The sequence below is a fragment of the Kogia breviceps genome, chromosome 9 (assembly GCF_026419965.1).
Source record: "Kogia breviceps isolate mKogBre1 chromosome 9, mKogBre1 haplotype 1, whole genome shotgun sequence".
NCBI lineage: Eukaryota > Metazoa > Chordata > Mammalia > Artiodactyla > Physeteridae > Kogia > Kogia breviceps.
In genome coordinates, this window is record NC_081318.1 from 97,902,273 (window position 1) to 97,914,313 (window position 12,041).

Sequence of the window (12,041 nt, forward strand, 5' to 3'; positions counted from 1 at the left end):
TGCCCCCTGTACTCCCTGAAAGTCAAATTAACACCACAAAGAACAAGGTATTGACCATCATCTGGTTTCCTACAGATCCTGTATTTTCTAGGCCCTGCTGTTATTTTTGTAACCTGGATGCTGCCATGGTGGACAAAGCATTAAACTACGCCCTCAAAAATTACAGTTCAGGAGAGATGGACAGAGGAGCATGAGGTGAAGTTACAAGGTCAAAGTCTAGCTGTTTGCTCCCATCCAGCAATCTGACAACTTTGGTCTTGGAGTCAAACCAAACTCTGGGAGCTGCAGGGCGTATTCCTAAGAACAGGTTGTGTGGCTGACAGCACCATTCTCTGAATTCGATAGAGGCCCCGATGACCTCAACCTTTAAGAAAATCTTCTCTTTAGTCAATCCATATCGAAGCTACAGTGCCAGGATGCCTTCCTATGTAAACATTAATTATATCTAGGGCTACAAACATAGCGGTTGAAGAGGAGATTTGATAAGGCAGAGTATGAGTTGCAAGGGTAGAGTTGTTGGATATTTGCATTCCTAACATTCATAAGATAGTGCCAGGAGAAAAAGAAACAGTTTTGGCCCGTAGAGTATTGGCTAAGAAGAGAACCTGAGAGTTTGTAGATACTCATTTTCCCTAGTTTAGTTTGTGATTCCTCAGCTTAAGAACCAGGGTCCTTGATTCATCACCCAAAGGAGAGAGATGTCAGTCCGAGAGAGGAGTGCTACCTTTTGCAGAGGCTCCAGAAGAAATCCAATGGCTAGGATGACAATCAGCACGATGACAGCAGAGAGAAGGCCAGCAACCTGTGAAGATGAGAACATTGTCATCACAAACTCAACTTTCCCCCCCGGGCTCCGCATCCCCAGTGACTCATGTTAGGATGACCATCACAGCAAAGATCCTCCAATACCTGGGTTTTGCCTCCTGTACTCTCCTGGACCCCTGATCTGGAGAGGGCTGTACTTGCTGCAAATCCTCTGAACGATCCACCGAATATGTTACTCACTCCCAAGGCGATTAACTCCTGATGGGAGAACAAGGAAGAATCTTCTTTAGACGCGGCACCATTGATATTATGCATGCAAAATAGTATGTAAAGTTGCCTAATTAGACCCAGCGTCGGTTTATACTTACCTGATTGCCATCAATGGGATAATCGTATTTGAGGGAATAGACGCTGGCCACAGAGAAGGCCACTGCAAAGCCAACAATGGCAATGCCAAAGCAGTCTCCGATGGTATCTTGGAAAGTCTGCACGTTAGGTGTGATAGGGGCCTGAAACCTGAAATTGAAATTAAGCAAGTCAGAATGTCACCAACCTGCTTATAAACCTTCAATGGTATCCATTTCTTCTCAGGAAAAGTCCAAATTCCTTAGTAAGGTCCCAATTACCCCTCTTCCACATCTTGCTTAATTACTACCATTTTCCCAGAATTTATACTCCAGCTATACCAAGCTTTCTTTGTTTCTCATCACCCATCATCTCTCACCTTGAAAGCTTCTAATTTGCTGTTGCCTCTCCCTGAACCATTCCCTTCATCCCTATCCTTCCCTCCAGAATGTCTTTTCTCACCCCCAAGATCAGGGTTAGGCAAGATTCTCTATGCTTCCCCAGTACTTGATGCCTCCTGTTTTCCATCCTTGTCCCTCCCTCGCCCAACTCTCCATCCAGACCCAGAGCAGGGACTGTAACTGGTTCATTATTCTATGACCAGGACCAACAATGGTCCTTCACAGCATATTATCAGGTGGTCAGTAATTGTTGGGCAAGTCAATGAATGAATGAATGCAATCTAGGCTGAGTTGTGCCTTTGGAGTATGACTAGCAAGAATTTAGCACCACTGAAAACCTTGGAATCTGTTATCTTACTGTTGAAAAGCAATGCTGGCTGTATTTGATATGAGTATAAATCTAGTCCAGTGATAGTGATAAATCTGATATGATTTGGCTAGCATAGCCACACAGTAGTGTACACTTAGATCAATATAAGCTTTGTGCAAAATGTCTCAGGTCCCACTTGTTATGTTGGGTTGCAAAGTATCACCCTTTATGCCTCTAATAGCTATCCATGGATGAAGGCTCTTCGAGCAAACACAATTCTGAGAGAAGGAAAGCAAGAAATCCTTCCCTTCATTGATAATGATAAACTTTCATGGAAAACCCTTAACAAACAGATGGGCGTTAGACTCTGCCCTGCACTCCACAGAACTTCTAGAGCTAGCTGTGGCCCTGATGGAGGGCGGGTTTCCATTTAAAGTGAGATAATGTCAGGGAAACATTCAAGTCACAGAGGATACTCCTGTGCCTGTGCCTCATGAACTTAGAGCAGTTAAATAATAGTTACTAATTGTATTATAAAGTCCAAATATCTCAAACTCAACATCAATTTACTAAAATGCTCAGCTCCTATAAACATCTGTTTCTGACCTAAAATTTATTGGAGGTAAGTTAATTGGGTCCATTCAACTCTTTTTAAATTGCTATTCATGTTTTGTGAATGTTAATACATTTTTAGCTCTAATTTTGAAGAAGTACTATTATTTCATATTCTGTAGCTTTCATAAATCAGAAAGTTAGCTTGGAATATTATATATAATCTAAAACCAGTGGTACAATTATATTTTGCATTTTATACCAAAATAACCAGAAGCCTGCTATTATTCTTTTGTTCTAGCCTCTAATCACCATAGGCAGAGTGGTGTGATGGAGATTTACAGTCTGAAAACTTGATTCATTTCCTGCCTCTGCTACTTACCCAGGTTCCTCATTTGTAAGGTGATGATAATAACACTTGTTCTCTTTTCTTCATAATTTTTGTGGGAAGGTCAAATAAATAATGAATGTGACTACTGTTGACACACTGTAAAGTACAAAGTACCCGTAAGCTACTATTACAGGGTCCCTCTGGAATCTGAATATATCCTTTGTGTTTCCTTTACTATTTCAATGATCTCTTTCCTTCAGCCAAGTTATTTGTATTCAGTGTATGTGGCTTCACAAAGTCACGTCTAAGGTGTCATATTCATTAATAACAGATTAGCAATAATTAGCAATCGTTACCTTCCAGTTATCTTCTATTTGCAATCATCAGAAATTTAAAATGCTCACTCGATTATCACTCAGAAAAAGTGGGACTGTAAAAAGCATGTAGGGGCTTCCCTGGTGGCACAGTGGTTAACAACCCGCCTGCCAATGCAGGGGACACGGGTTCGCACCCTGGTCCGGGAAGATCCCACATGCCGCAGAGCAACTAAGCCCATGCGCCACAACTACTGAAGCCCACGCTCTAGAGCCCGCGAGCCACAACTACTGAGTCTGTGTGCCTAGAGCCCATGCTCTGCAACAAGAGAAGCCACCTCAATGAGAAGCCCGCCCACTGCAAAGAAGGGCAGCACCCATTTGCCACAACTAGAGAAAGCCCAGGCGCAGCAACAAAGACCCAGCACAGCCAAAAATAAAATAAATAAATCAATTAATTTTTTTTAAAAAAGCGTGTAAAGTGCCTAGTACCTAATTTAGGTGCTAAATTACGAACAGCAGTAATGCAGTTTGAACACTTACAGTAGGCCAGGCACTTCAGGGCATCACACATATTAACTCACTTAATCTTTACAAGAACCCTATGTAATAACCTATGCCAGTTTTAGCCCCATTTTTACAGCCAAAGACATTAAGGCACAGGGTTTATTTGCCCAAGATCAGGAAGTGAGTCTGAGTAAATCCTAGGCACTCTGCCTCTAGAAAGCATGAGTTTGCTTACTGGGCTACACTGCCTCTCTGTAGAGTGTAATGACCTATAAATGTGAGTTACCCCTTTCCCCACCCACACACACTATGGAGGGAGGTCCACTGACATTTAAAATATATTTACTAAGTAATGTCTCAAAGATTGTAACTCAGTGTTCTTACCTTTTATTTCAAAACCTTTCTGGCAAGATCCTCTTTAATTTTGTATATACTTATCTATCTAGTTTGTGTCTCCCAAGATGTTTAAATAAAGCGTAATCACTTGAAAGTTGCAGAGTGGAGAGAAACCCTAGAAATAGTCTTTCAGCTTCAGCCTAATTTCTACCATTTAAATTAAAAGTGATATTTGTGATCCAAATATTAGAAGGGTAACACAATTTTATCTCATGATAAAAATATTTTTTGCTTAAAAATATATATTTGCTTTTAATAGAATTTAGTTAGTTTTAAGTCAATAATACAATGCATATAAATGAGGATTCCTGGAATAATTCTCAAATACTCCTAAGCATGGGGAGGGAGGGAGGGTTTGTTTTTTTTTTTTACAGGGATACCACCTTTCCTTGGTAAGCAAGTTGGAAGAAATTGATGCTATGGCCAGAGGGCAGAGAGAGGAAAGAGCAAAAAACTGGATTTTCCTCCTCAATCCAATAAATGCAGTGGAATACGTTTTCAAATTCCTTGTACAAGCTGTGCCTCCCATCCTTCTGCAGTGCTAAGAGTGGCTCTGGGCTTGTCTTGAACTTGATCTTCAGAAAGGACGGAGTGTGCCCATCTGGATTGCTCAAGCAGCGTGTGGCAGGTATTCCTTCAGTATCTCCTTTGAACTGTCGGAACTTGGCTCCAGTAACCTCAAACAAAACACTACATATTGTTTATAGTAATTTATGGCCAAGGAAATCTGGTTTCCCTCGGTTCCTTTTAAGGCGAGGAGCAAGTTTACTTTGGCTATTTTTCTACTTTCACTATCTCACTTTTCTTGCGTGTGAGCCCCTTCTCTTCTGGTTTGTGAGTTCTTCCACACAGAGAAACTTTCTGATGTTAAGAACTGCAGACCCTGTGTCCTTTGTGACCCCCTCCTAGAAGGAGAATAGTGAGTCCTCCTCCTGGATGCATGATGGATGCCAGATACATGGAGGGTTCTGAGCTGGGTTCATGCATTTCAGCTTGGAGTCGTTCGTCACTACTGCTTACTCTCCAATTAGTGCTTGGAGATGCCATAATAAGAGAGACACTTACCCACTTTTCATCTCCCCAACCACGGCCACGTTAAACCTGTTTTTGAAGTCAAAGCCATAGGACACACCTGTTGCGATCACAGTCTGCAAAGTTGCAAATTGCCCAAGTTAGAAATGGGAGATGTAACTAAGAGTCTTGCTTTGAAAAAAAAATACCATTGCCAAAAGCCACCCCTTGACTTATTAGATAAGAATCTCAAGCTCAGGTTTGGCTACTTTTTGAAAAGTCCCGAGGCAATTCTAATGTACCACCAAAGCTGAGAACCACAGCTCCATTCCAATGGGTCTCTCACTAGGATTCTCAGAGGTCTGCTCTCTGCCCCATCCTTGTCTTACATGGAAAGAATAAACCCCAAATCATCAAAGCAAGTTATTAAATTCTGAATAAAGAGAAAACCATACTAAATATGATACCCAGAAACTGCAGAGAGGTCACCGGTCCCACTAAAACCTCCTGATCTACAGACGGTGAAGGGCTTTAGACATAAAAACACAAGACTAACGAATTATGAAAGAAAGTCTTGAGACAATCAGTTACCATGATGAGTTCAATTGGAATGGGCACCGGAAGTTTGTCTTTGTAGAGCTGATTTATTTCTTTAACCACAAATACCACCAACAGGACAACCAAGGATGTCACAAGGTCTGCGATATTAGTCTTCTCTATTTGTGAGAATATGGAAATTAGTACCTAAAGTATAAAAGTAAAAAACACCCAAGTGCTACATTAATGTGTAATTTGGATATAACACTTAATTAATTCCAAATCGATAAAAAGAAACATAGACGTGAAACGACTGACAGGTTGATAGCAATTCCCAGTTCTGCTCATGTTAGCTACGAGTAATTGTAGAGACTAGCATGGAGATACGAGAAGGGTGAGTCAGCACAGCACTGTCACCACACTGGTTTAGGGATGCTCTTCTTCTAGTGTTGAATTTTCTTGGATGTTTTTCACATTTTTATAACTGGTCTCTTCTGGTCTTAGGTCTCGTTGCCATCTTTTTTATTTCATAATGAACACTACTGCTCTGTCCGGGGAATAACCTTTGACCTCTGGTAGTTTTTCTTAGCATGTATCCCCTTAATTCCTTGGCTTTTTTTTTTTTTTTTTTTAATGTTCAGACCCCTCATATTTCTTCGTTGACTCTCTCTGTCACTTTTGGAAACTAGTTTCCTGGCTAGCTGTGCAATTCTCGAAGCCAGTTGGGTGCCATATCTGTGGGATCCAGACAGCTCAAGCAGGTCCAAACTTGATCCCAAATGGTTCCCCAAATACTCCACTTCTGGAATAGCGCTGGATGAGAGTGAGAGAGGTCTGGTTCCAATGTGGAGGGAGTTTGTCTCTGATTCCCAAAGACTGTCTTGACAGAATCACTAACAAGCCCAAAGCCAGTAAAAGGAAGGAAATAACAAAGATCAGAGTGGAAAGAAATGAAACACAGACTAAAAAAACAATAGAAAGGATCGATGGAACTAAAAGCTGAATTTTTGAAAAGATAGAAGAGACAAACCTGTAGCTAGCCTCAGAAAGGAAAAAAGAATGAGGACAAAAATGCATAAATTCAGAGGCACTAAGAACACTCTCTGTTCTACAGAACATCCTTTAGAGGAGAGAAGAAAGAACCACTGTTCTATTTACATATTGGCCAATTTCCTTTTGTTTTATAAACAGGGATTCATAAGAGTCAGAAGAACTTCAATTCTAAAAGAACAAGACCTGCTCTTTAGAAATAGGGAAGCACTTCCACTCAATCAGCACATTTCTTTCAAAATAAGATTTTGAGAAAGATGTTAAAACTTGGGACAAACTTTTAATAATGGGCATCGATGTTTTTTCTTTTTAAAAATACTGAAGACAAATCTAAGAGAAGTGGTAGTTAATTTCTGTTATTCACATCAGCTGATGTGGTATATGGTAGCTGTGGTAGATTTTCAGCGTTGTTCTTGCCACTTTTTCTTAATGTGAATGCATTTCACAGACTGTTGATTTCTTGGAAGTTATAGGTAAGTCCTGCAGCAAAGGCATGAAGGCATGAAAGGAAAGTTCTCCTGGAAACATGATAGTGAATTTCGTGTATTTCCATATTTTTTAAGCAAAAAGAACACTTACTTTGAAAATTGAAAATGGGTCAGCATGTGCTGGGACTGTCAGCTGAAGAATAAATTTGAGCTGGGAAACCAAAACGTGAACAGCGGCAGCTGTGGTGAAGCCACTGATTAAGGATTCGGACAGATAAATCACCACGAAGCCCAGCTGCAGAGCCCCCATGAGCAACTGCAAAGAGAGAGCAGAGCCTTTGTTAGTGTAGATTCAGAGAACACCTCAGCAGACTGAAGGATCAGCTACTGTAATGATTCAAAATGTGGATGTTCAGCCTCCACTCCTGTGTCTTCAAGAAGCAAGTGTTTTTGCCTCCTGGAAAACCTCCCATGCAAGGTACCACCCTTTTCTTCCCTCCCCCATCCCAACACCCCCCCCTCCACCCCAAGGTGGAATGTTACATGGTGTTCAAATAGCACATCAGTCCAGTATACCCCCAAGAACTAACAGGTTTCTTCTCTTCCCTCTTTTGAAGGTGCGGTATCTTTAGGAGACTCACCCATAAACCTTTCATAGCAGAATCTTATCTAGCATCAGCCCTCATAAATTTTCCCAGGGAATTTTCAGTTACCCTTTACAGCTGCTGTCGCATGCATGGGCAAGCATCCATTCAGATTCCCTCAAACAAGTTGCTTGACTTTCGTTAGGAAATAGTAACTGCACATGACATCAAAAGTGCTTGATTTTAAATGAGGGCAAAAGTGGTTCATTCCCCCAAAGCATCAGGATTTTGCAAGAAAGTAAATGGATAGATGCTTGGCCTACCTCTCCATTCCTGTCCCCGGAATGCAAACTGAGCTGTGTTTGCAAAGGCACTAGGATCAGAGATGCACTCGGACCCTATTGTTGAACTGACCCCATTGTTGGTCAAGAAGACCCACCACTTATGTCTTGGTTTGAATTGACTCTTTTTTTCTTTTTTTTTTTAAGGAATGGTCTTAACTAATAATATCATTAGCCGTAAACTTAGGCAACATCTTGAGGAGTCTGACATTTTCACTATCTAACATCTTGAGGATAGGGACATTTTCATAATCCAGGCATGGTGACAGGGGTGTGGCTTGGGAGTGAGGCTTTAAATCCCTCTATAATCCTTTTCAGCTTTCTCCAAATCTTTGACATGGACAATTCAAAGCACTAAGTGCCCCTCCCTTCCAAATAGACTATAGTCAATGAGGAATTAGAAAGAAAAAAGTTCCCAAGCTGCCAGTTTCTCTATTGCATAGAGTTCTGTTTAGTGAGTATATAAATTCCGAGATATATTACTGAGTTCAGCATTTCACTTGTCACCACATGTGCCTCCCCACTCTTATTTTTCCTTCTCTCTAGACCCACGTTCAATCATTTTTTGCAAAGTAGATCTGCCCTTTCACTTCTGGCTGTGGTGAGTGACTCTTCTTAAATTATTTCCAATGGGCCACTGAAGGAGGCATGTAAACTAATGGGAAGAGTCGGGAGGGGTGGCAGGAAGGAGAAAAACCACAAAAACCTGTACCAGTCAGGACACATAAATTGGGGAGGATAGATTCTGTGACAGAGTACTCACCTGGATGATTCCAGAAAGAATTGTGACCGTTGCAGCCACCATCACCTTATGTTCATCTAGTGATGAATCGTTAGCCACTGAGCTATTAGTGACTGTCGGATCAGCTGTATTGGCTATTGGGGTTAATCTCACAACTACTGCGCCCACCATCATACTAAGAACTGGAAATGGACCTAATAAAGAGAGGGCGAGTTGTAGTCATTATGTCTCCCTATAGCACAGTTGTCTTTCAGCCATAATGTCACATATAAAAAGACTGCTGTCTGGAGTTCTGGTCTACTTCCCCAAGCCCCAGTCCTAATTCTTACAAGAAACTATGACTCCTTTCCTGGATTCTGCACAATTTGGAATTGATACAATGCATGTCTAATGGCATTCATAAAGAAAAGCAATGTGAGCATTAATTAGCCCAGTAGTTCACTTACCCACTGATACGTGTCTAGAAGTGCCCAAGAAAAAGTAGATTATGACTGGGAAAAAGGCTGCGTACAACCCATAGCTTGGGGGAATGGTGACCAGCAGAGCAAATGCTAAACCTGTAAATACACAAGCATCAGTGTCCTTATTTCATGCAAAGGGATCATAGAAGTTTTCATTAGGTTCTTCAGGTATTTAAGATTGTACCTTAAAAATTATTTTATTAACTCAAATATATCAACGATGTAAATGTAAGAGCTAAAGCTATAAAACTCTCAGAAGAAAACTTAGGTGTAAACCTTTGTGACCTTGGATCAGGCATGGGTTTCTTAGAAGTGACACCTATAGCATAAGCAACCAAATTAAAAACAGATAAACAGGGCCCCATCAAAATGTAAAAATGTGAGTTTCAAAGGATACTATCAAAAAAGTGAAATGACAGCCTACAGAAAGGGAGAAATTATTTGCAAATCATATCTTGGATAAGGGTCTATTATCCAGAATTATGTAATTAACATTGAAGTTCAACAATAATAAGACACATAACCTAATTTTAAAATGTGCAAAAGATTTACACCGACATTTCTCCAAAGATGTACCAATGGTCAGTAATGACATGCAAAGATGCTCAACATCGTTAGTCGTTGGGAGAATGCAAATCAAAACCACAAAGAGAGGCCGTTTCATGCTCACTAGGATAGCTAAAATAACAAAGGCAGACAATAACAAGGGTTCACAAGGCTGTGGAGAAATGTGAACCCTCACCATTGCTAGTGGGTTATTATATGACACAGCAATTACACTCCTAGGTATATACCCAAGAGAAATGAAACATGTTCACACAAAAACTTGTGTACAAGTGTTCATAATAGTATTATTCATAAAAGCCACAGCATGGAAACAACCCAAATGTCCATCAACTCATGACTGGACAAACAAAATGTGGTATATCTATACAGTAGAATATTATTCATCCATAAAAAGGAATGAAGTACCCGTACATCATGGATGAAACTTGCAAACATTATTCTAAGTGAAAGAAACCAGACACAAAGACAACATATTCTGTGACTCTGTTTGCATGAAATGCTCAGAATAGGTAAATCCATTGAGACAGAAAGTTGTTGCCGAGAGATGGATGGAGGGGGGATGGGAAGTGATTGCAAGAGATTTTGGGGGATGGTTGTAGTGAAAATGTCTTGCAATTAGTTAGTGGTGATAGTTGCACAACCTCGTGAATACACAACAAACACTGAATTGTGCACATTAAAAGGGTGAATTTTATGATACATGAATTATATCTCAAAAAAAAAAAAGTTACCTTGCAGTACAGCCACCAGCCCTGTGCTGATTCCAGAAACAATGTCACTGAGGAGCCATTCCTTTATGCGATACGCTGGCAACCAAGATGCTATGGGGAACAAAGAGAGGGCAATTCTCTTGGCCTTTTGTGCAGAACAGCTGAAAACATTGAAAGCCACTGTTCAGTTATTAATATCCAATTTTAAGTTTAGTACCTATTGTAAATGAAAAATTGGTAAAGATAATAATATATTATCATTTCACTAATTTTCCCACTAACATTCACCTCCTTACCCATATCAACTGCCCCCAAAGGATTGACCACCACCAAAGGATTTTTTTTTTTAAGAAAAATGTTGCTTTTCTTTAGCCACAATAGAAATTATTTGTCATCCTCAGCTTGACTTTACAACACTTTGATGGAGAATTTTCCTCTGTCCTCATCTATCAGTCCTCTGATATGGAGAGATTGTGTTGAGAGCCGAGATTGGTGTTCATTTCAGAGACTACTTTTCTAGCCCTGGCAGGAAGTAGGAGGTTTGGAAACCAAAGATAAAAAGACTTTGGAGAGGGGAGAAAAATATTTGAAAAAAGAAACATTTTAAATCTTTAATAAGTAGACAATTATAAATATCTGTTTGAAAAAAAAGACTTTGGAGACTGTGGGCTAGAAAGAAGAGCTTGGAAGCTTAAAAATTTCAGAGAAAGTGCTTCATTTACTTCTAATGCCAGTACCTTAAAAAAAATCTTACCGGAACCACTTTTTGAGATGATCCAGAAGTGTCTTATGATGTCTGTGTTTCTTCTTATGTTCTTCCCCAAAAGCATTTGCAGAATACACTGGCCTGGCCACGACGTACTGATTCCCGATGGGTTCGATCATTCTGCTTTCTCTGACCGTTGTGGTAAGTGGAAGACCTTTGGAACTATGTGGCAAACCCTTCTTGCCTTTAGCAGGTTAAAAATGCCTGAAACCAAACAGAGCTTGCTTCTTAAATAACTCGGGGATAATGTGATGCAATTTACAGATGAGTGAGCTCTGAACTGAATGTTACCACCTTTTGAGATCAAAAGAGGCTGGATTAAGGGACCTAGATTGTGTTTTGCGACTGTGATAATCGCTTTTTACTGCAAGGAGCTGGACACAGCTCTCTTGGGTAAGTAAACAAGGGCTTTGATTGATTGATTTTAAAAAGATTGCCAAAAAGCAATAGAAATTGACTCAGTTTACTAACCAGTGAGTGCATTTTTGATTTGTAAAGCGAGATCTCAAGAAAGGAATTTATTAAAAAAAATTTTTTTTTCAGCAATGTTTACAAAGTTATGGCACTGGGGGTACTGGGACAGGTTAGATTTAAAGTCTATTCATTGCCCCTAACTCTAGTCAAGACTGTTCCATTTGACCCATCAGAATTTTTGTAATATATTATAAAATGTTTTTAATTTGTGAAATTCAAGGATACTGCCCATTTAAGGTATTTTCTTATTATTTCTGGGAATTAAACAGAGTTTTATCATTTGTAGTTGAGGAAACTACTCAATTTACTTAACCTTTCTGAGCTTCATTTGTATACTTGGAATAATAATACTCATTTCAAGGGGATGGTGAAAATTAAATGAGAATGTTTTCACAGCATCTAGCATTGCCTCAAAGCATCTAGCACACTACAAGCATTCACTAAATGGT

At 40.0% G+C, this 12,041-nt stretch overlaps 1 protein-coding gene across 1 annotated transcript in view; it reads right to left on the minus strand.

Moving 5' to 3' along the window:
- The window catches only part of SLC26A3 (solute carrier family 26 member 3), a 28,716-nt gene extending 17,479 nt beyond the window's left edge, over positions 1–11,237 (minus strand). The window contains exons 1-10 of the mRNA XM_067041639.1: positions 11,107–11,237; positions 10,374–10,513; positions 9,061–9,171; positions 8,636–8,808; positions 7,099–7,263; positions 5,524–5,676; positions 4,987–5,069; positions 1,134–1,281; positions 910–1,023; positions 725–802 (exon numbers count right to left, since the gene is read on the minus strand). Coding sequence (XP_066897740.1) covers positions 725–802; positions 910–1,023; positions 1,134–1,281; positions 4,987–5,069; positions 5,524–5,676; positions 7,099–7,263; positions 8,636–8,808; positions 9,061–9,171; positions 10,374–10,513; positions 11,107–11,237 — 1,296 coding nt within the window. The remainder of the gene's footprint in view (positions 1–724; positions 803–909; positions 1,024–1,133; positions 1,282–4,986; positions 5,070–5,523; positions 5,677–7,098; positions 7,264–8,635; positions 8,809–9,060; positions 9,172–10,373; positions 10,514–11,106) is intronic.
- Between the last annotated feature and the right edge of the window lie 804 nt (positions 11,238–12,041).